At 36.1% G+C, this 25,377-nt stretch overlaps 1 protein-coding gene across 1 annotated transcript in view; it reads right to left on the reverse strand.

Moving 5' to 3' along the window:
* Positions 1–729: 729 nt before the first annotated feature.
* The window catches only part of ANGPT1 (angiopoietin 1), a 154,554-nt gene continuing 129,906 nt past the window's right edge, over positions 730–25,377 (reverse strand). Inside the window, exons 8-9 of the mRNA XM_048287117.1 lie at positions 13,046–13,176; positions 730–4,497 (exon numbers count right to left, since the gene is read on the reverse strand). Of these exons, the coding sequence (XP_048143074.1) occupies positions 4,337–4,497; positions 13,046–13,176 (292 nt within the window). The 3' untranslated portion in view covers positions 730–4,336. The remainder of the gene's footprint in view (positions 4,498–13,045; positions 13,177–25,377) is intronic.

The raw sequence follows: 25,377 nt of genomic DNA on the forward strand, positions 1-25,377 counted from the left end.
AAGATTCTTTGTACCAAAGCACAGGATTGGTGTTTAGGCCTTGATGTACTTTAATATATCACTTGGGGTCATATTTACAGTATATATATCCATTCTTCAGTGTTCTTTAATTGAACTCACTGGCTCAGAAAACTGGACTGGGCATTAGAAATTTTATCTAGTGGAAGAGTAAAGGCTCTAGTTTCACAAGACTTTGGATGAGCATAGGTTCTATTTCACCATCAGTACTTAAAATTCACACAGCAGAATGCAATATTTTCTAAAGGAACTTTTTAATTTTTACAGGACTTGCTACACAGCTAACTTGACATAACCATAAGCAGCATGTCTTCTCAAAGATCCATACTAAATTGGTCCCCATGCGAAAACTTCAGAAACATACATACAAACAAACCACTCAGAAATATATATATAGAGTAATAATATCCATAGATTTCTGCTCATATGAGCAAGAGCCAGGAAGAGGGAGTCGACACTCCTAGAGGACAAGGGAGTTCCCACAATGTGTGATAGTCATGGCATGGTAAATATGAAGCTGCTGTGTCTCACAGGTAATCCCTTTCTTTCAACTCTTTTCTATCTGTCTTTTCCCTCTCTTCATTACAGTCCCATATCCCTGTCTTCTCTCCTTCCTGCTCTTGCTGCTTGAAATCGGTTCTTTTAATTTTTCTTTCTTTTTTTTTTTTTTAACTGAGACTACAGTTCCTTTAGTTAAAATTTAGGAAAGATAATTTTGATTGGCTGTGTCAAATTCTCTCCAGCCATACGGATTTGTGTGTGTATGTGTGTCCGTGTGCACACCACAGCTGAGAGTCAGACAACAGCAGCAGCAGCTGTATTCAGGGGTTATTGCCTCTCTCCTCAAGCTGTCCAGCTCATGTAAAAGCTGGTAGGTAGGAATGCTTTTTGGCACAGCTGCAGCACGGTCTGGTTGTAAATTACTCTTGATCCTACCTAGAGAATTAAGCTCTTGTTGTGATTGCTATTTCAGTTTTGTTCTTCCCAGAGGAGAAGGGGAAACCGTGCCAATCCCAAATGAGATTATTTGAGGCATGGTCAGAGCTGTGGTTTGAGCTTCAACTCTGCTGAGAAGAAAGTTTTTATAGCTGGAAGGATTTTTTAAGGAACTTTGTCTTGGGACACGGTTGTACAGATGACTATAAATGTGGATGATTTATCTACTTAATAGGTCAGTACTGAATGCTAGGGAACTTAGGAAAGTGTGCATTTAAATAACATCTCCAGCCTTAAAAGATATTAAAAATTAAGGATCAATATGCTTTGGAAAACACATCTAATCATTTGTGAAAATTCTGTGTATTCTTTTTTTATAAATCAGGAAGAAATTATCTGTGAAGGGTAAATAGTAAAATTACTATTACCACTTACCAATGGCTATTTTTTTATTATCTGTCAAGGCAAGTAGCAATTTAATATTAATCAACTTCAAACACAAAATTTTTATGAATTGCAACTCTTCAATTTATGTGGTACATATTCATTCAACTTTAGGAGCAAAATGTGCTTTTATGTATATAGTTCCTTACAGCTTCAGTGTTGATTTGAAAAGCTGGGTTTCCCTGAAGGAACATAACAAACAAGTCAATTAAGAAAAAATTCCTGAGAAAATGAGGACAAATTGACTACAAAGAGATGTTAAAACTGATCACTGTGGTGTTAAAAGGCATACAAATGGAGCAGGAGGAATTTCTGACTAAGAGATCAGTGGAGATTTGTCACTGCCACACAACATGATTGAATGGATGATAGAAGAACACATCATAAGACAAGGAAAACATCACACTTCAATTTGTATCTTTGCCTGTTGAATTAAACAAATCTTTTATTTTAAAGATTGATAGGGAGTTGTATGATTTGAACTGAAGATAAGGAATATAGTCCCATGATTTTAATTAAGGAAATTCAATAAAAAATACTGAAGTATTGATATGAAAGGTTAGAAATAATAATTACTGGATAAACTTGGAGTTCCTCCCTTCCTACGCTTTGTCTAAACTTATGAATATTTCTTACAAGGAGAAATAGTGGGTTTTAAAATGTTATCAGCCTGTCACAGAAATTATATGTAGAGCAAAGCAAATCAGAGACTCCACAATTTTTTAAAATGTTTTATTATAAAGGATAGGAAACCAAATCCACATTTTTTTCAAACACAGATAAATAAACAGTAAATATCATGCTTTTAATTTTAAATGTATTTTGCCTTCTGCAATAGGATCTGCACACATGGCATTCTTAACTTGGAGACCTGCAAAACTCTATCTTTTGAAATCATGGTGGAAGACAGACTGCGTCTTTTGCACGTTAATGAAGACCATTAAAAAAAAAAACGCCTGGAAACTGGGACAGAACATGTCTGTGAAGAAAGTGCTGAGTAAAGAGTAGTTTGGTAACTTATGCAGCAGAAAACTTCAAATTAACCCTTAGTCAAGATTATTTCAAATATATATATAAATATATACAACTACACAAAAAAAAAAAAGAAAAAAATCGTCCCAATTCAAATTAAACAAACATCAAATTGTAACAAAATCAGAGAACCTTAGGGGCTGAAATACCCCTCAATGGTACTATAACCTTGTGATCTTTAGGAAGAGGTGCTTAAAAATATCCAAGCATTTTTTTCTCTATTCCATAGAAATAAACTGCTAAATGAAAAAAAAAAAAAAGGTGAAAAATTAAGGGGAAAAAAAAGTAGTTACTCTATTATCATTACCCTTTAAAACAAATCATATCATTGCTGTGTCTCATCTCAGGAGCAGTTTAATAAAGGAACAAAGCAACAAAGAGATGAGCAAACATCTCACCACGTGTGGATTCTGTGTGCCATATTGGTCCCAATTTAATTGATGAGAATATTACTTTTGATTTCAGTGGGAGCAGGGTAAATTTTCCATTTCATTTCTAGCAGAAGCAGAACAATTGCAAACTACTTTCCCAAATGGACTTTATCCATATGACTTAATCACAAAGGGCTGGAAATGGTAAGAGTTGTCTCCATACCCTCAAAGGCCACCCATTACTTTATTGCTTGTTATTAGAAGACTTTTATCTTTTCCAATAGTCCCACACTTCTGCAGCATTTTAATGGAACAAAATTAGTTAGTAACCTGTAAGCAGTCATCTAAAGTTCTTTAATATTTATATCCTTTTGAGGCTTTTCACCCTTTGCATGGGGTCGGGGTTGCCAGTACAAAATAAATGACTGTTGCAGGAAATATAAACATGATATTTACAAGTTCACAATTCTTTATTTTTTATACAGTTCTGATGAGTATTTTTTATAGTTGTAGCCTAAGCACTGTGTAGAACTGGCATGCTTCTGATATTCACAAAAATGTAATAAAAAGTAAAATAATTAAGGATAAATTGCGCACATGCAAGGATACTGTAAAATGAATCCATTGCCTTAAGCTATGCATTTATGTAATTTTTTATACCCTAACAGTTTGCCTTCCTGTGTTTTTTTGATGAAAAATTCCATGCAAAATCCTGTATTTTCTCTAGGATAATATTTCACATTCTTTAAACCTTCTATTAATTATTCTACATGACATTCAGACTGCCTTTAATGAAAGAAAGGAAAAACCCAAAAACACAGCTACTTTTGTTATCACACTATAAATCCTGGGTCAGGGATTATCCCAATTATCTGATTTACCTCTACAGAGCAACTGAGGAATTTATGCTTATTATCCTTATCATTGTTCATGTGTATAACTCAGTTTATTTATTAGAAACCTGTCCTTAAAGTATTTAATGAAAAATAATATTCGCACAAATTATTTGACTCTGGGACTAACACAAATCCATCCACAATTCAAATTCAATTAATTTAAGAAAAACAATATTTGTAGTGGTCACCTTGGATGCTTTAAGATGAGTTTTAATAAAGGTGTCTCTGTAATTTTTTTTCATGGGTGTAATGTTGGCATTTCATTGCTGAATAACATTCTACTCAATAGACTATGGTCGATATGTTTCAGTTCAATTGCGATCCTGTTGCTGAACTTGAAAAAAAACCAAAAAAAACACATCCACTGACAAGCACCAAGTTTGGGCAGAATAGCCAAATCCAGTTCTTTGAAAGATCATTTCAGCCACCTTCTTCGAAACCAAGCTCTCCCCAGTCATCAAGAGATGGGGTGACTGTTGGGAAGTGTTTGCAGGTTACGGAGTGATAGCGAAGCGACTTTACATCATCCCTACGTGTTGCTTTCAAGAAGCCCTTCACCTTTTACCTTCAGACTGTGATAGTGTTGCTACTGAGGGCAGTGCTGGCCTGGCTTGTCCTGGGATCCACTGCAGAATTCCTTTAAAAGTCCAAAGGCCGAATCATCATGGTAGTGGAGCGCAAGGAGTAGCTGGGGCCTTTGAAGTAATGCCATTTGATGCCATTGAGCTTTCCGTGGTTTTGTCCAGCTGTGTAGAACATCCCGTTGAGATTGGATGGGCCACAGGCGTCAAACCACCACCCTGAAACCATTAAGACAAAGACTTAAACTGCAAGTGCACTATGTATTTTATATTGTTTTATAGGTTTAGCTGATTAGCAAATTCTGGTAAATAGCTCATAAATAGTGCTGGTATGGTATTTTCATATTTTCCTTTTTTGCTGTTTTGTGGTGTTCTATAGTCAGCAGTGCTGGAGAACACACGTGTATTTACAGAATTGCAAAAGTAATTAAGTCCCTATCCATTCTACTTTTATATGCAGTATGTGAAGTAAAAGCAAGGACATGAAAAATAAACTGCATTGTATTTTTAGACAGCATTTCTTTTTTCATTTAAATCTTAGAAAAGGACTATAATTCAAAAGTAATTTCACTTGTTAAGTTATTTTGAGAATAAGCATGATTTGATTTTATTTACCATTACAGTTGCTTTAACTGTCATTGCTCAACTGCTCAGTTGCTTTTGCTGCCATATTATATGGTTTTAGCAACAGAAATATGAGAATTATGGTGCTGCATTGCCCTATTTTAAGTTGTTGCTTTAAGATGAAATTAAGCAGTGAAGTCTCTTGTTTATCTCTCCAAGATCTTTTCTTGTTAAGGTGAGTTTTAGATTGCCATGAGAGCTAGAGTTTTAAGAATTCCAAATAACATGAAACTTGGCAACACCAAGACTACAGAACACAAACTGACAAAGACAAGCTAGGTGGCATGCTGACTCTACTGAAAGTAGTGGGAGTTTTGCTGGATACCTTGATGGGAATAGAATTTTCTTTCCAACACCTAGCAGAGTATCTATCTATAGTAACAGAAAGATGCTTAGCTCAGACTGAGAAAGGCAGAATAAATTCCCAGACTGCAAAAAGCAAATATCCAGAATGTCAAAAATGTATTAATTTCTGTGGCTAGGACTTCTATTTGTCAGAAAGATTTCTGTTGGGGCTTTTTATCATAGCAAGATCTATAATTTTGTAAATCTTTAGCATAGGTTTTATGCATCTTTCCATGGAATATGGTTGTACTGAAAATTTGAGTCATGAGGCAAATAAGATCATTAAGAATAGGTGGTGACTTTTGCTTTTGGAAGTTAAATGCTACTTCATTTTTTAAAAAAAAGGTTTTTTCAGCCTGTACATCACAGCATTGCAATCTTCCCAGGACCTGTTTTAAAGCATTTTCTACTAGTACTGGTAGTGGCAAACTGATCATCCAGTGAGTGCCTACTGAATTCTGCAGGTGTCAGTGTGAACTAGAATGCAGAATTTTAAATTTTCAGTGTGTTTTCCACTCTGACTTCTGGAAAACAAATTAAACTGTGACAAACTCCTTTTAGACAGTGTTCACTCTCCAAGGGAATCCTTCAATTCCATCACATTTAGTGGTCATCCTTTTATCTACCTATAATGAATGCATTATATGAAAGTATTTTAATCCACGGTTTACTACTACCACCAATATGGTATTGATTGTGTTTAGCCCTCAGGACCAGTGCTTACTCTGTTCTTTGTATTCAGATCCACATAATTTATGCCTCTACTCTTGTAATTCATAAGATTTTGGAAAGTACTTAGTGTTTTGGTATTTTTTAAGAAGTAACACTTCATAATGAAATCTTGAGGGATGAATTTATGCCAGATAAATTCTGACAATCTTCTATTTTGGTACAGCTGACCTCCCTTTGATTTCAACATTATACTTAAGGGGGCAATAACCAAAGAAAGGGAAAGCTGTACAGCTGATGTTTAACTGTAACCAGAGTATAATCTTGTAGAAACTTAAGACGAAGTTAAACAGAGAAATCTTAATCCTCATTTTTCAAAGCTGGAACCCAGACACAGCTGGGTTCTGTTTATGGTGTTGGGAGGAAGGCATGGCGAGCTGACCTAGTTACCATTTCATGTTAAAGGAACAGGAATAGATGCATAAATGGTCTTTTTTGGGATGAAGGTTTTCAGTGATGCCATAAAAAAATCAATGTAAAAAATGGAATAAGCCAAACAGTTGTGAGGATTTGCTCCAGTTCTCATCACAGATTTCTTCTAAATAAACACTTCTTTCATAATGTGTTTTAATGAGCTTAACTTTTTTCCTACTGTACTGTTCTTGTTAGTGAGAATAATTGAATGTTTAAAGATGTTTCCTAATATTGCATTAAAACTTTGGGTTTACTTTCTCACTGTGTTTTGGTTTGTTTTTTAAGTGAGGTGGGTTGGGTTTTTTTGTTTTGTTTCATGGTGGGGTTTTTTTTCTCCATATGGTTATTTCTCTCCATGCTCCTCTGCAGTCCTCTGAAAGGTCTTCACTCCCCATAGGGCCTCAGATTATTGCAAGACTTCCTACTGCATGTCTCAACACCAAAACTCACATCTTTGAATGGATGCAGAGGAAATGGTTTTTTTCAGATGCTTTGTATATTGAGGGAAAGAGGAATGCAAGCAGTGACTTTCTTGGTAGCTATGAGGAAGTGGGGGAACATAAACCAGAGGTTTCTGAAAGATGTACCTGCAGCACTGCCATGGTAGAAAACACCAAATAAAGCAGCACCAGAGCTGTGAGACATTCTGACCCAAGGAAAGACACCCAGTAGCCAGATGTTGGCTTATTACCTGGGGTTCACAGGATTTTCTTCTCATGAAGAATCTTATTTATTTTTCTCTACAAGGTAATGGCTTTCTCAAATAAGTATAAAGTCATATTTGAACAGCAGTAAGATTTTAACTTTGGAGATAACTTTTGGCAATAATTTCCATGGGATACTTGAATCAGGCATGAGAATGATGAAGAGTGGGCGTTGTAAGAAATAATAATAGCAGTAAGATTTTAAAGTGAAGTGGTAAAAAAGAAGGCTTTCATGAGAAGGTTAAGAAGGTTTTTTATTCAGAAAGAGAGGTAGTTTCTTCAAGCTGTTGTGATCACAATTTCATTAATTGTTTATTTGAACAGAGGGCCAATTCAAATTTTTTTTTGTTAGCCCACCTCTAATACTTTGTATATTACAAGCAGCACTACCATCTCTGTTTGTAATAAAAATCCCTAAGTCATAATATATTTTCCAGACAAATATAATTTAAATAATGCATAGATAGTTGTTTGAAAGTTCAGCTATACAAATAAAATTAATCCTCACTGTAGATGGCTGTTCTCCTAGAACAGTTAAAGTAGGTTCACATTTTGGGGATGATTGTGCTTTGGTCTTTAATTAATGTTGCTATTACCAATGGGAATTTGTTAAATTTCATGTCAGCTCTTTTCATTAAATAAATATATTTTGAATGTTTAAGCCACCTATCCCAGAGAGCTATCTCCAGACCATAATATATCTCTACTGTACTATATCTTTGTCTGAATATGAATGTTTATTGAAATAATTTCCATCAATTCTTGCAAAAAAATACCTAATAAAGGAGCATTGCTCAAACAAGTAACAATAATAAAAGAAAAAAACCCAGAAGTATCTTTTATAATGGTTTTCTGAAGTGACAAGCACAATTTTTGCATGATAGAATCATCTTTGTCAAAGCAACATTAAAAAAAGGCTTTTGTATGCCAAAGCTAACAGATTTGCTTTTTTGGCTTGTTGCACAAATTGCAATTAAGCATGTTTGCATATAAAATTCTTTTTTAATAACCCAATGTAAATCAATCCATGAGTACACTGTAAGGCGGGTGTGCATTGGGAACTGTAAGGATTGGTCAGGTTTGATGGGAGGTTCTTAGTCGGCTTTTCCATTCTAAAAGAATAGGTGTCTAAACACTGCATGTTTGATGGCAGACCCTTTCCTCACACATCTCTATTCTCCCTGCTGAGGACACTGAATTTCTCTGGATGAAGTTTTGGATGACACCTCACCTCAATCTATCAGTGGAGCCATAGGACAGAGTCCAAAAGAGTGAATTTAGCAGGAAAGACTTAGGATTGTTTAGTCAGAATTTGAAAGACAAATTGCCAATAATTTCAAATTAACCAAAAACCTTTCAAAGGAATGGAAAGGAGTGGTCTCTATTCTTTCCAATGGTGGAGGATATGACAAGATGGAACACATTTAAATTATCACAGAATTAGTCAACGTGCAAAGCTTTCTTATACTAAGTGTAGACAAACTCAGTAACAGACTTTAACATGGGAATGAACATCAACAGAAATCTTGAAGATGAATAGAAAGACAGAAACAAATAGATAGAGAAGAATCTGTCTTGGAAAGGGACTAAATGACCTTTGGAGGTAATTTCTATGTTCTTTTATTCCTTAAGAGTATTGGATTGACCAGACTACCATTTGACAATCTGAAGATTAAATTAGAATTTAGCTGTCGGGATATAAGATGAAAAGGCATTAGCTTTTCATATCAACTGGATAATGCAGTCCCTTTCACAGGGACCTTTTTATGAGGTAAAAATAATATGAAACTTGCAGACTGGTGAGTATGTTCTAATATATCAAAAGTTAGTCGCTTCCTGAAGGTCTCCTAACACTGTATTACAGTTGCCCCTATTTAACCCTGATATGCATACTAATGTAGTAATGTTTTTGTTAAAAGTGCTGCATAGTCCTTTGTCTAATTAAATATTTCTAATATTTCTAGCAAAAAAACCAAATAATATTCTTACTACTTCTTATTTGCATGGTGATCATATTTTTTCATAAAAATATTTGGCAATATAAATGATACTTCATTAATGGTGTTTTCTGAGCAATTTCTTTATGAAAGCAGGAATATGCATAAAACTTAAAAACTGGTGCTTTTTTATGTAATCAGGTGTATATCCAAGGGTTCAGGCTGGATACTTTTAAGCATGGTGTCATTGCTTCTTTCAAATATTTTATTTCAATGATAAGAAAAACTACAGCTTTTCTGATTGGAGTGTATGGGCAGATTTCTATATTCAGCCAAGAACTTCTCTCCAAGTCATGACACGAATCCTCCATACCCTTCCTGCCAGAGATTCATAAAATTCACCACTTGGAGGAAAAAGCAGTGAAACAACAGGCAATGAATACAACACTGTTTGGGAGTCATTGAGCAGTCTCTGGCTTAACAGATGAAAAATCCATTGAGGTTTAATAAATATGTGTTTAATAAATACATACTTCTCTGACTCAGGAAGCCCCTGAGATTCAAAAGATACTGAGAAAATATTCAAGGACTGACTGCTGTCAGAGACAGGAGACTCCAGCTGCATGGACCTCTGCTTCCAGTAAAATAAACCAAACAAACAGTTTATTTCAGTCATTTATGCTGCTTCAAACCTGGCAAGCAATCTAGAAAGTCTCCCCATCTCTTTGTCAAATTATTTTAGGGATCAGAAGTTTAGCAATATTCTCACTTCTCACCTGAAGCAAGGTAAATGCCTTTGTGAACACCTCAGACTGCAGCCAATGCCAAAGAAAATCACCTTAGAACTCTTACTTGGTTAGCCAAGACACCATAAGTCACTTTCCAGTAACTGAAAAAAATTGCACAAACAATTTGGGGCTCAGCTGACAGGTGGTATCTGGCAGAACGGATGGGAATTTGGCCCAGGAATCTGATCCAGAGACATTAAATGCTAAGGGCTGTATTGGAAATCCAAGCACTTTGAACTTCTACTCATAGGCTCATTCTGGTGACAGTTTGTTGCATTTTTAGTGCTGTTTCTTGCGAAAAAAGCTGTGTGTAACTAATTGGGGCACTCTTCAGACTAAGGCTTGAAATAATATGGGGATATATATACAACCCTTTTTTTTTCAGTTTACTGGCCTGAGATATTGAAACAATGAAGAAATTATTCGAATGAATATGATTTGTCTCCCCTTAAAGTAAAACAAGCATGCTTGGATTAAATTTTCCAAGGCACAAAAAAGCAGCTAAAACATTTAAATACAACAGTTTAGAGGGGTTAAGAATCATGCACGTGATTTTGAAGACATTCCTTAAAAGCCAAGTAAAGATAGAGCCAAGTAGCATAGCATGGCTCTTGAAAGGACAAGACACACACACACACACACAAAATACACTCTTAGTGCTTCTGTATTATTCTCCCAGTATTTAATTTCTCATTCCAGGCAAGAGGGATGAGATAAAGGAGGAGAGAGAATAATAGTTATGATATAGACCAAATAAAACTGACAACTAGCAAGATCACTGAGAGAAATGTGTGTTTTCCTTACATTTTTATTTTCAGCCTTGATTATAACCATATCACAGTCTTGAGCTTTGACTTATCTCAGCCTTTATTCCTGACATAAATATATTCAGTTCACCTCATAGAGATAACACTCACCCAAACTGTCAAGATAGCTAGAAACTTGCCTGCAGATTTCATACCATTCATCATTAAAGAGCTCTCTGTGATATTGCCAAAACTAACAGAGTCTGATATCTTTTTTGGGGGGGGAAAAAAAAAGAGGCTTTCCAAAACCTGTTATCATTGCTACTTTTCTAAATTAGTCTTTGTCTGTTACAAAACTGAAATATACTCACTAAAAAGCAGTTTTGGTATTTAATTCAATTTCTGATCTTTCTCAAGGAATGAGAAAGTTGTTTCAAGGAGCAAAGCATAGCAGACTGTTTGAGAAGAACTCTAGCATGATTAAGGTCTTTCTTGAGGAACTACAAATTACAGTGCTGTACAGCCTGTCTCCAAAGGAACAGTACTCGGAGTCTATTCCAAAAGAGTAGACAGACTCATCTATCTCCAAAGGATAATTGCATCTCCTTTTACTGTGCAGATTTGCTATACTTGTGGTTTCCTCAGCCTTTGGTAATTCTCCCCCTTCGTCCCTATTCATTTCATTTGGTACCAGTATATTCCTATATGTGACTTGGTTGTTGATTTACAGGACTGCTGCAGCAATATATGTGAACCTTGTGGAATGGTTGTTCAACAGCAGACTGACCTTGGTGGGGTATTGACCTGTCATAGAAGTCAGAGCAGGAAAATAAACAAACCCTCAGCTCCCAGAACGAGCTGTCTGGGAGTAGAAGTGTTTCCAGGCAGCTCAGACACATGAATGAGTCTGCACTTCAGCACAGACACAACTCACACTCAGGAGCTTCTAACCAGACTCTGGCCTGCCCTGGAAGCAACACACTTTAATTCAGCATGTTCTCGAAAGGAAAAGGTCAACAGTTTTAATTAAAATAAAATATTGACTCCTTATCCACTATCTGTCTCCAGATCTATATGGTTAGCTTCTATTTTTTATAGAAATGAAAAGGTAGTGTCTGATCACCTGTCCATGAAAAGGTAATGTCTGATCACCTGTCCACTGGAAGAAGTTTCTCATGATAACTTCTAATACAATATCACTAGAGGAAGTTAGGGGAGCTTGAAAAATTGGCTCCTTAAAGACTTTCCCAACTGGGTCATTTCCCAGCAAAAGAGAATGAGGAGTTGGGTTGTGCACCTGATATAACTCTCAGTGATGGGAACCCATCTTCTGTTAGTAGATGATTGCTTTAGAGGCTCCTATGTGCCTGAATGTGGCCTGAGCTGGATTCAGTCAGAGTGCCAGTAATCACAAATAATACAGGTTTAACAGTCTGATCCAAAATACTGAAAAATTTACATGCAATAGGATTTTTTTCCAGGAAAGTTAGAAATCACTGAGAGAGAGTCTTCAAATAAGATCAGATGTGAAGATAAGAAAGGGCCTCTCTTGGTCATTCAGTCAATGAATCAAAGAATCCCAGTTTAAGCTTTCTGCTATAATGTGGTATTCTAGAGATAAAAATGATCTTGCCCATATAGGGATTAGGAGTAAGTATCATTTTCCAGAGAAAGTTCTCATTCTTAGGAGGATTAGGAGTCTGAATGGAGAGATAATCTCAGATATTCATTCTCTGCACTGGAGGGAAAACATACCTGTCATATACCCTATACTTGCTGGCAGTCAGATTGACTTGGGACTTTAAACTGTTCCAGTGTAACTTGTTTGTGCTCTTCCCCACCCCAACTTTCTTTCCTTCTGCACTCTGACTCAGCTTGCAAAGGATATCAGATTAAACCTTCCAGATTTAAACAGGTGGTTGCAGGTCTAGTCTTTCACAGGTGAGTGAATTAGTCATTTAGTGTCTTTATGCATTATGCTCACCTAACAGAGAAAGTTTAACCATTAAAATTATTTTAATAACAGAATTACATCCCTAAGTGAAATAGATAATCTATTACAAGTCTAGACTCTGATAGTTTCTAAATTTTATCATCTAATATCTAATACCTGGCCATTTCTCTCTTCTTTTTCTCCAACTTCTCACAAACTTCTTTCCACCTTTTTAATCTTTTAACTTATTCTTTCTTATTTTTCCTTTCTTGCCTAAACAATGACACTAACTTATGCTTTCCTCTTTGACATTGTTGCAACAGCTTCAGTGCAGAAGTATACTGACTGCATCTCTGAATAACCCTTTCTCTGCTGATAGGAATCTAGAGGCATTGGTATTACCACAATATATGTATAGAAAAAAGTAGGAGTAATAATAATAAAAGAAGTTTTCACTCAGGACTTATACATCCATGATACAACTGTATCCATGGTTGCTTTGGGAAAACACAGTAGATTCCTATTAAAGTTCAGAGTTTGTACTCACCTCCAGTCAACATGAGAGCACATTTACACATGCAGTTGTCGTTGTCAGCATCTTTTGTACTGAATTCAGCACCATGCAAGATCAGGCTACTCTGTTTTCCAGCAGTTCCACTGTGACCTTTTAAATAAAGCCTGAAACAACAAGAGAAAACAATCAGTGTCACCAAAATAGAAAAGAAAGATAAGAGATTCAGATCTTTTTCCACATCAGGTTGGCATTCTATGAAGTGCACTCAGAAAATTTGTGAATCTCTTGTGTTTTGGCTCAACCTCTGTTGTTTCAGGTGTAAAATGGGGACATTTAGTGTTTTTCAGTGTATCTGTAGTAGCACATTGTCCTTGCTCCAGAGCAGAACTGAGCTCAAGGAATCTGAACTGGAAATACAACAAAGTAGAGGGAGTGAGAAATGGAGGAGTGAGAAGATATCTGGAGTACATTGACAGAATAATTGAGTACTTGAGTAGCCGGTTTCATTACTGTGGCACAGAAGCAGCAATCCCAGTTAAGAGGAGTTATGTTATTAATCCCTGGGCTTGAAAGAAGATTTTAGCAGTCTTAGAATTTTTAATTGCACCATTTACAGCACAAGCCAGCAACCCAGTTCTGCCAAGGCTGTCTCTGAGTGACAAATGGAGAATAACTCAGAGTTCAAGCCACAAAAGTCTTCATAATTTGCAATGCTAAAAATTCCTTTTCTTAAGGAGTCTTTCAGCTAGTTGAAACCACAACCATAGGCTGGGAGCTAGAGCTCAGCTGCTAGCAGCCAAACGTGCCAGCTGCAGGAATGTTGAACAGAGTACCTCTGTGTCCCACCAAAGAAACACTGGGGGCGGGGGAGGGGAGGGGAGGACAGGACAGGACAGGACAGGACAGGAGCTACTTCCTGTATATAACCATCTATATCAGACGTGATCAATTCCTTCCTGTTTTTTTCATAAAACATTGCTGGAAGGTGTACCCTTTGTCATAATAGCTTCATATGCAAGAAGGAAGATATAGGATCCCAGTGTCCACTGGAGAAATAAGAAGCCACAATCCTTACATCTCAGGAGCAAGCCCCAGCCACTGGGGCAAGCAAGAGGGGAAGACACATCCCTCCCCTGTCTCCCTGAATCTCTACAGGCTAGGAATAAATCAACCAAAGGCCTCAACAAGAATATGATTTGATAAATAGTGGGATAGACTTCTTCACTGAAGAGAAGGTGAGAAATATCTGTTCTGTTTCTCCTAGGGTTATTGAGGAAGGGCAAATTTATTTTTTAAATATCAAATATAAAATGCATAAGGAATCATGAGAGCAGAAGCAGGACATATTCAGGAGAGATGTCTACTTCTCTCTGTGATTTACAGCTGGGAGTGCTATCCTAGAAAATGCTTTCCCAACTTCTCCCACAGAGTGAACAAGGAGAAGCAGATGGGAGTCACTGACTCACTATTTCTCTGTTGTTGTATTTTTATCTAGTTACTTTGCATGACTAAAAGAGTAAACGCCTTCACCAGAGTGTCATTCATCCATTTGTTTAGATGGAAGACAAATACTTTGCTGCAGTGTTCACAGCATTAACAGCAGGAGTAGAGAACATCCCTAACTCATCAGTAGTAGCAGTAGTTAAGCCATTGGCATTTTTCTGAGATGAGGATAGTTCTGTCGCCCAGACTGAGATTTAAATAAAGCCCAGTTCTCCCACAGAACTTTGGAGTTGAATCCTGTTTATGAGGGCAAAGGCACCATATGGCAGCTTTCCTTAATCAAGTGCATGGCTGCTGGTTTTCATTGGTTTAGTTTTGGGGTTTTTTTGCCTTGCGTGTATCTGTGGGTGGATATTAGGTCCAAACAAAGCCAATTGGATTAAACTTGTCACAGACACTCATTATAGAAAAGCCTTCTCAGAATACCCAGTGAGGTTACTGAGCCCTCTCAAAATGTGAAGGCATAGAAGTAGCACTTAGCAATATACAGAGTTTCATACTTGTAGACTGACTTAAACTTCACTTAATTTTCAGTGAATTTCTTCCTATGTGTCCTTTGTCCATCTCTAAAAATGGAGACAGTAGATGCTAAGCATGAATACTTTAAAATAAAAAAAATACTTTAAAAAGATTTGCCAGAGTTATCTTTTTAAAGTAGTTACACTGCCTACCTTAATTTGATTTTAATTTTGAATCTTACCTGACTGAGGCTCATAATTAAATACCTTTGGACTGAATCCTTGGAGCAAATTTTGTATATGTAGACAGATAACTACACACACATAAACATACAAAATTTTTTGGATTAAATACAAATATCATGCATGGTCAAATACCTTTCAATAGCACAAAAAAAGATAAGGTCAAGTGGAAACCCAATAAAAGACTGTGAAAATCCTTTGTAATTTAACAAGGAATAACCAAGGAACAGGAATCCAGGAAGGTCATTGCACAATGCCATTGCCCAATCATGGTGAAAATTAGCCTGTAATGACCATGTTAGTCTACCAAAGGATGTTTGTTTTAGACAAGATTAATCTAAGATCTGTCTTTGCACATGTCCATTTCTTTGTTTCATACAAACGAAAAGCTGGAATTGATCCCATCTTAATTCATTGGACTTTTGCCTTGTTTTGCAGGCTGTGTCTAATATTTTGCAGAACAAAATAAACTTCCCTGAAGTTGTGTTGATAGAAGAATTATTTTGTCACATGATATCTAGGATGTGAGTTTAAATGGCTGTACATCCTCATTATACCTGCCATACCAAAGCTCACAGAAGTCTCATAAAGTCAGAATAAAAAGAAAATGCTGTTTACTTAAATAAGAAAGACAAGGTTAGCCAGACCTTTTCATTAGCAATCAACACTATAAAACCCACTTAGTCCAATTAAAAAAAAAAAAGTACAATCTAAGAAAACATAAAACATAAAGAAATAAATATTACTTGGTATTCAATGTTTTCCCCAAAGGGTGAGGGCATTAGGATTATTTACAAGCTCTTTACTGTCCCTCATATTTTACAAACATTCCACTCATCACAGATTTAGATCTTGCCAGTTATGTTTGACTTTCCCTCAATACAATTTGTCTCCAGTAGGTCTCCAGTGACTTTAAAAGGATAAAGCTTAACTTGGCTCTGAACTCTAGTGCTCTTATCGCACCACAGCCATGGGCAGATGAACCACAGGGCGAAACAGTAATTCTATTTCTTTGGGCTTTTCTCCCTGAATTGGCATTGCCTGACAGTTAAGAAAAAATGACACTGCAAAGTTGGCACTACTTTACACCAAAATCAGATCTCAACCAAAACCCAGAACGGATCCTGAAGCAATCAGTTCTTCTCATTCTGAGCTACAGTTCAAGCCATACAGATCCAAACTAATCTAGCTGGAGATTGCACAGCACAGCAGTAGGCTAACTGATGAGCTAGTTAGCTTCCAGGAGCAGGAGACATCTTACTACATGGACTTTAGTTATTTAGTATTCTCAGATTCAGTTTGGTAGGATTGAACCTACATGAGTACTGGCGTAATATCCTTAATAATTAAATAGATTTAACTTTATTATATTCCTAATAGAGTTTGTAACCGCAAACAGTAGGTATGATGGCTCTGCAAAATGTTGAAAACCTGAATAATGCAGTAAGTAATGCTGACAACTTGAACAGATTTTTAATTTGGCTCTTAATATTCTTGCTGCCTACACATGAAAATAATTTCCTTCCACATTTCCTTTACAAAAGTGTAAGACAAAATAACCTCTGTGTTTCTCCTCCGTTGCTGTGTAGCAATGACTCACTGCTGTAATTATTAAGTCTGACATCCCTGCAGCTCCTTGCCCATTCTCCTGTTGAAACAAGTGAAATGTGCCAGCCAACAAGATATTAATTCAATATATCCAGAGTAAGAACATATATCTTCCAGTTTTAAAGACAAAATGTTAATATAAAATACAGCAGGAAATGAATATGAGTTTTCCTTTGGAATTGTTTCAGTACAATCTCTCCAAGGCACAACAAATGCTGTATAATAGAGGGATCCTTCCCTGGAATTGCACACTGTTAACAGAAAAACTTGTTTACTCTCTAAGAGCCCACGTTACTTTTAGCGTGTGTTTGAACTACACACCTGACAGGTCAAAGGAGAAAAATATATTTATTCCAGACAGTGAGCAAGCCAACAACCCAGCCATGAATAAGAAACACATTAGAGCAAAATATAAAACAGTCTAATAAGCCTGGATGTTGCACTGATTGTGAATTTATACAAATAATGCAACAAGTTTGCTTTTTCTATATTAAATTTGATTAATAATTAACTAAAGCACTGTACTCACTGGGAACAAGTACACTGGTACTTGGGATAATTAAAAGACACCAGGAGCTACCGTCAGAGAAATTTTTGCTAACATACAGCACACAGTTTGTCATACTGCTGTGCGCAGACAAATGGTGCTTTGTCACGGTTTACAAAAAGTGTTTAAAAATATATTTATTCTGGACAGCGAACAGGCAAACATATGCTTCTATTACTTGAAATACGTGCTACAGAAGCCACAGAAAGTCACTGTGGCAGTGTGAGCTGCTAGGTTTGCAGCTGATGTCAGTAACATAGTGGTGATGGAGAGGAAACATACGGTAACACTGGGTTTTACTGCTAACAGAAACAGAAACATATTTAAGGCTACTATCACAATGATGTGTTGAACAGAAATAATTCCCTCTACTCTAATCTCTCACCAAACACAGCACAGAAGAGATACATTAATCTGCTACTACCATTTTCTGTTAAAACTATTTTTCAACACAATACTTATTAAAACAAAATTACCCACCAATGTTTTTTCTCATGGAAATCTGAAATGAAACTTTTCGGTTATTAGATTTATTACGTTTTTATTAAATGAAAGTTAAAATCTTGCTACAGAAAAAAAAATTCCCTCTCTTACCAGCTACATAAATGCTAAGATTTCCTGTTGCTACAGAAACTACCACTTTTGTCCTGGTTCATGGTTCTATAAAATGTAACGTTAATTTATAAAATATAGGGGCTGAATTAATTTCAAGCTTGAAATAACTAGAGATGATCAGTGTTTTAAACAGACATATAAACACTGAACTATGCTAAATGATAATGCAAATTATTTTTATATAATTGAAGATTGATGAACTTCTTAAAAAATAAAATACAAAATTAGAAGTTATCTGAACTTTTTCCCAGCACATGGGCAAAGCCAAGGTTAGAGAAATTTTCTTAATTCAAAATGTAACCTAAAATGAAAAAATTTTTTTCTCCCTACTCAAACATACTTCCTGGGTTTGGCTGAAGCCAACAGCAGAAATGCCAAAACTGATTCTTAAGGGGATTTTTTCAGCACAGAAGTAGAGGGACTCTACAGAGAAACTCATATTTTAAAAGTTTTTAAGGCTTATATAAGTAATCAGACCTTCTGATGCTTATCTTTACTGAATTGCTGAAGCTTGTGGTGTTTGTATATCTTTATTTAAATATCTGTTTTACAGACATTGAAGTTAGTGGAAAAGTTCAGAGAACATTTGTTGGAAATTTGATTTATCTTTAAATTGATTAATCATGTTTGAAAACCCAGTAAAAGAGACCCACACAACTACAGCAAAATTTAAACTTAATATTTCTTCCAAAATATGCTTGGAAGTTCCAAAAGCCTCATAAATATAGTTTGTTGAAATCCATGCAGATATATTGTAATAGTGGATTTCATAAATCTATGCTTTAGTTGTACTGAGGGTGACATTAATTATACACTGTCATCCATATAGGTTATACATTATCCTAATTAACTGTTTGAGATAAAATGGAAATGGAAAACTTCATGTATCAGCATTCTGTTCATGCTTACTTTTACCCTGATGGCTACTGTAGAGATACTGGGTTTTGGTTACCATGCAGTGTCTTTGAGAAATATCATTTGCAGGCCATAGTAAAATATTTATCACACAGTTCACTTAATTGAAAGTCATTAATCATAAGTAACCATAAAAGTTACAAATATCATAGATAGACTTATGTTAAAAATTTATATTAATCTTACATAAGTTAGTGTTTGACAATTAATGTGTTTAAAGAGTGTACACTCAATGTATGTTGGGGGAAGGGGTGCTAGGGTTTTGATTTGGATTTATTGTGGAGGTTTTAGTTGCTTTTTCTCTGTGTAAAGAGCGTGCTGCAATTATGCCTGAAATTAGCTATAGTTGTGGTCTAAGAACGTTAAGTACCCTAAGTCCATCTTTGCTGATCAATTATGTTAATTAAAACTTTTCTATGTTGTTTTCAATTAGAAGGAGAAATCTGTGAAGATGACATTTAAATGTGTCATTTCTATTTACAGAGATACAAAAGAACATGTACATATGTGCATGCCTAATTCTTGAGATTCCATAGCTTATATATTTATTTTATTTTATTTCTCAAAAAATAACCAATATTAGTAACTTTCTAGGTGGACATGGTTTTTCATTGTACCTGGATACTGGATACTCGCTGTTTTCCTGGTTGTGGAGGTTCAACTGAATGTTTATACAGCTCAGCAGAGAACTGCAGTCTACCTGCAATAATCCCAAGGATTCAGAGTACATCTCAGGGAAGAAATTGAAGTGGTAGTTTAATACATATTGGCTCCACCATAATATTAGACTATTTCTTTGTAGTTCCATGGTTATGATAGTATCTCAGGTAATAAATCAGGCAGTGAGAAAATTGAGCCTTGAGTATGCCTGTCCTGCAGGAGGAACAGATCAAGACTCATATATAGTTCCACAAAATACTAAGTTTTCTATGGGAGCAAGTGGTAAGAATCAGATAAGTGAGGAGCAGAAAAATAAGAGCAAATCTAAGTACTGGCACTGAGATGATGTCTTTAGATTCCAAAGATTTTGCATAAACCCAAATGAGGTAGTGTCCTTGAAAAAGCCTATTGCAAAAATGTCAGAGGTTGAAGTATCTCCTGTAATGAGTCAACTGTTGTGGTTCACTTTAGGGCAATATTTACCCTTCTATGCAATGAAAGTAGAATGCTGTCACCCTGTTCAAGAACCATGCCCCCTTCACACAGGTTTGTATTGCTTGAAGTTGTGTGTAGAATCCAAGCTGTTGGCTAAAACAGCAATGAGAGGCACACTAGCTAACAGTATTCCTGACTGGAATATGACTACTGAACTTATTTTCTTTAATCAAATTGGGTGTTGAATGAGGTGCAACATGTAATCAGCATTAAGAAATTATTTAAATACCAAATTGAACAAAATATCTAAGGTGAATAACATTTTTGCTCATGTTTCCACTGGCACAATAGTTAATTGAAACCGTGGAAGGTATCTTTCCAATACCATAGAATTATAGAAAAAATTATGTTGGAAAAGACCTTCAAGATCATCGCATTCAATCATTAACCCAGCACTGCCAAGTCCACACTAAACCATGTTGCTAAGCACCTCATCTACACAGGTTATAGTACCTCCAGGGATGGTGACTCAACCACTTCCCTGGGCAGCCTGTTCTAATGCTTGACAACTCTTTCTGAGAAAAAATTTTTCCTAATATCCAATCTAAGAGTCCCCTCATGCAGCTTGAGGCTGTTTCCTCTTGTCACTTGTTACCTGGGAGAAGAGGCTGACTCCCACCTGGCTACAACCTCTTCTCAGGGAGTTGTAGAGAGTGGTAAGGTCCACCCTGAGCCTCTTTTCTCCAGACTAAACACCCTCAGATCCCTCAGCTACTCCCCACGTGACTTGTGCTCCAGACACTTCCCCAGCTCTGTTGCCCTTGTCAGGACATTCTTTACAAATCTCTGGGGCAGTTTATTGGTTTGGGTTTTTTCCCACATGAAGAGCCTGGATGTAAGGAAATGAATAACTTTTGATAAAGATGAAAATAGTCTGTAATTAATTTTTCATCAATTTGTTTTGATTATTTATACTTTATTCTGTGCTAGCAGTGTATTCTTCTTTTACAATTGTGCCCCTTTGGGCATTTGCAGATCCTGTTTTAGAAATCTTTCCAGTGTTAATGACCTAATGACCCTATCAAATCTTACTACAGCATTGTTATAATGTGGATGGAATGGAATGAATTTGCGGCTGCCAACAGACTACAATTTAAAGAAATAACTTAATGAATAACACATTAAAATAAATATTTTGGGTTCTGCATGAGATTTTCAAGATTTATGTTGGGATTCATGTCAAGAAATATGTGCTTCCCACTGTGAATCCCAGAGGAAAATGCAAGGATGTTTGGGGGGATATTATTTTCAAAGCAAAATGTTAGTCAGAATTTTCATTCTCTTACCTGTGTTTGAACTTGTTCAGTCCTGATGGATAAGCCAGTTCACAGTTTATGAATTTCTACTAATCAGATTAAAGGGCTTTATCTGCTGGCTGTGGACTCAGACTCATGACATCAGTAAACAGCAAGAGATGTTGAAGAATCACTTTGTGGAGGTGACAGGAAAAGCAATAATTTCCAAATATGGAAACAATACAAGGTACTATTAATGACAACATAATTGATGATTATGATCATGATCTCTTTCTGACTCTAATATTTTAAATTTTTTTTAAGATTTTATGTCATCTTAAAGAGTGTGCATTCATAATGAAACAAGAGTGACTTGACCTTCAGTGAGAGCTCTGGTGGTCCTGCCTCAACAAAGTACTTACTATATGCTTAAGAGAAAAAGAATTACCTGGGTACATTGCTGAATGAGGGCCTAAGTCTGTGTAAAAAATAATTTAAAAATATAGGAGGGGAAGGAGAAGAAGAAAAAAATGTGGGGAAAAGATAGCCAAGGCTTCTCTTATTCATACAGTATTATTCACACTGACATTATTCATTTTTTGATTAAAGATTTACGATACTGAAAACAGGATGTAGAATATTATATACACAAGCACATCCCACCTTCAGTCTGAATAGCATGTAAGAGGTTTGGCTTGATCTCTTTACTCATTAGTGGCTGTACTGTACAACATGCTACACTTATCCTCTGGCCTTTATCTCCATTATCACACTAAGGTTAGGCTTTCATTATAAGGGCAATTATCTAGGAAAAGGTAGCAAATTTTATAAGTGACTGATGCATAGAGAGTTTCTGTGAAATGTTTATAGCTATTTGAAAAATAAATATTGGCTTCACTGTTTCCTTGGTTTTCTTAATGCAAAATTAAGTTTAAAAAATGCCAAAATGAGTTATATGGCACTAAGACCTTGGTGGAAAAATATAAACAGACTGTTAAAACATATTTCAACTCCCTTGGCATCATTTGTGGCCAATAAACAGTCGTCTATGAGTGAAAGGTTAACTGACTGTCACCCATTTATGATCCAAGTTCTTTCCTGGTGCCACGCTGACCAGGCTAACATGGATCAGCATGTTTTACATGCCTTTTTCCCCCTAAAAACCCAGGTCATGACCTAATAAGAGCTGTGATTCACAGTAATGACTCCTTTGGTTCAAATGGCATTGAGATGAGTGCAAAGAAGTTTTACTTCAGTGCAACTGAACTATAATGCTAAATAAAAGAAAACAAAACACGAACGGTGCGCATGCACTTGGGTCAAGTGTCTTGAGCTCTTCCAGCAATAATTTAAAACTGAAAACACTACAGCCTCCAGGACCTGATGAAACAGAAGACTGGAGACCAAACTCTGTATGGTACCAGGCACTTTTCTTTCTTTTCCTAATTAGGCTTTCATTGTTACTGAGTACCTCCTTCTTGCAGACCAACTGAACAATAAAAACTATACTGTATTGGATATAACAATAATTTTGTGCTCTGATGTTCAAAGTTGTTATCTGTTTGAAGGTTTCTGTAAATTAGCAGCTCTTTAGACATGGTGTATACCTCTGCTTTGTGGTCTAACTCATTATCTGCATTGCTTCCGGGGACCAAATAATGAATAATATCACTTTTTATTACCATTACCTGAGAGATAGAGACAGCAAAATCAAGTATGTTTCCATTTGATGGGAAAAAAACCCAAAACTCAAACCCAAGAGAACAAGAAACTCTTAAATATTAGTGTAATAAATGACTACTGAAAAATCTGGGATGATCCCTTTGCCAGATTCTCTCCAGGCCCCACAGGTGTACTTTGCTTTTTTTGACTCATGAAAGAAGGAAACTCACAAAAAATACCACACCACTTTTCTGGTATTTGCTGAAAATATGGTGAATCAGTGCAGAAAGTGTTCTCAGGATCAGGCTCTAGAAACCTTGCCAGTATAACTGTTAATGATAAAAGGAGGGGAAAAAACTGCTGGCATTATTTGGCTGGGAAGTTGGTAACATATTTCAGAGACTTTAACCATGTACATTCTAGATTAAATAGGGGTCACTCTAAGAATTTCTGCTTGTGTTTTTCAGGCAGATGAAAGCTTGCTCTGTCAGTTCTCTGAGCAGACATGAGCTCATTCTGCCCACACTCTATCCTGGCTGGAAGCTGAACTCTCGCAATAAGCGTGACATTGAACCTACTCAGGGGCAGGATATTTTAGCCTGGGCTCGATGCCACATTGACAGGGCTACCAAGCTTCTCTTTAGTTCAGAGACTGGGCAGAGAGTCAACAGCTATGGAGGTACAGACAGCCCACACTCTCTGAGGGGGTCTCCAGGTCCCATTCTTCTTTGCTTCTGCATTGTGGAGATCTAAATTTGAATGTTTGGCTGACGGTGAAAACTGTGGACATTTCAGAAAACTGCAAGCAGCTTTTTTTTTTTTTTTTTAATCTGGAGGTATTGTCACTAATACTAAATAAATTTATCATAACCTCGTAAGCATTTAGTGGTCAACTTCACTTTGATGGAAATTGTGGTCATCCACTGGAAGGATATAATTTTTCTCACTGAAATCAGAGACACATCCCCTTCTTTGTACACAGATTTTCTACCTTTTCTGGACTGGTATTTGCAAGTGTCATTTTTTCCAGTTTTGATCAAAGTTATGGGAAGAAAAATGTCCAGGTTAAATATTTTGATCTGGACCTCAATTTGATCCTGAAAATGTACTGCACCTTACAACTTGCACAGCTAATAGTGAAGAGAATGATATAATCAGGGAATCTTCATTAAAGAAACTTTTCCAGTACAGAAATATTTTCTAATGGTGAATTTTACTGAGATTTTTTCCTGATTCTGCATTTCACTTTTGCATTAGTTTTTCTGTTTGCAGACTTAAGACAGATGCATTATGCTGCAATACTAAATTTTCTGCATATCACTGATTAGCAAACATCAATGAAACTCTAAATTTTCACGCTGTGATGCTGTATCTATCTGTAACTTTTGACATGTCCTTACATATATCCATTACACTTTGTACACAAATTTTCACTATGCTAATATACATTCTGATGTTTACTAAAAGTTGCAGAGGGTTTTAACCTTTATGTTATACAAGAATTAAATGAATTCAAGCAGTGAAAAAGTTACAAGAGCACACAAGTGCTAATTAAGAAAATTATTGTAACAATAAAAATTAGTTATTATATTTTTTTAATAGAAATTGAGGTAAATATCACATTACTTATGTCCTTGTGATGGATAGTCTGGATTTAAAAATCACATGATCTTGGAGATGTCTGAATACTCTACACAGAGCAGTTTTGACATAAAAAAATTCCTCATGGGTGGCAAATATCCAGAAGTGTCTCAACTACACAAGATCCTTTTATTCAGGAGCTGTTTCATGTCAAAGCCCAGTGGAGATGAAGAAACAATGTTACTGGCTTCCATATTAAAAGCTAAACTAATAAAAAGCAACAGTAGTTTTAAGCTCTTTGTAGATGCTTTGATGTAAGTAGGTTAAAGAAATGTAGCTGGTTTTGGTGTTATGACTTGTAGAAGTGGGAGCTCTTACCTTGGGGACAGTGAAGTCCATTCAACACAGGATTTGATAAATATTGTTAAAATACTTGTTTGACATTCTTTCATAATGTAAATGTAGAGGTGGCATGAAGCAATAAAGGCTTGAAAGAGAGTAACACTGTGCAAGAAGACTGACAGTGTAGATAGTGAAGATAATAGAAAAAAGAAAGTAGTAATTTTAAATTGGAGAAGCAAAAAAGTGCTCAATACCTTACTAAAGTCTGCGCAGCTTTCTCTTAGGTGCCACAACGTGCTCTGTCTGCCCCTGTTAGCTGGGACAGACCTTGAGAAATATCCACTGAACTACAATATATAGCAAGTAAGATCACTACTGAATTTCCATTGATAATTTTTCTGCCAATACTTGCATTCATTGAAGAGTTCTCTGCGACCTCAGACTCGTGTACCTGTGCAGTAGCCCTCAGCAAGGATTTCATAACACTGTTCTTGTCTAGAA

This window comes from Corvus hawaiiensis, chromosome 26 (genome assembly GCF_020740725.1).
Source record: "Corvus hawaiiensis isolate bCorHaw1 chromosome 26, bCorHaw1.pri.cur, whole genome shotgun sequence".
NCBI lineage: Eukaryota > Metazoa > Chordata > Aves > Passeriformes > Corvidae > Corvus > Corvus hawaiiensis.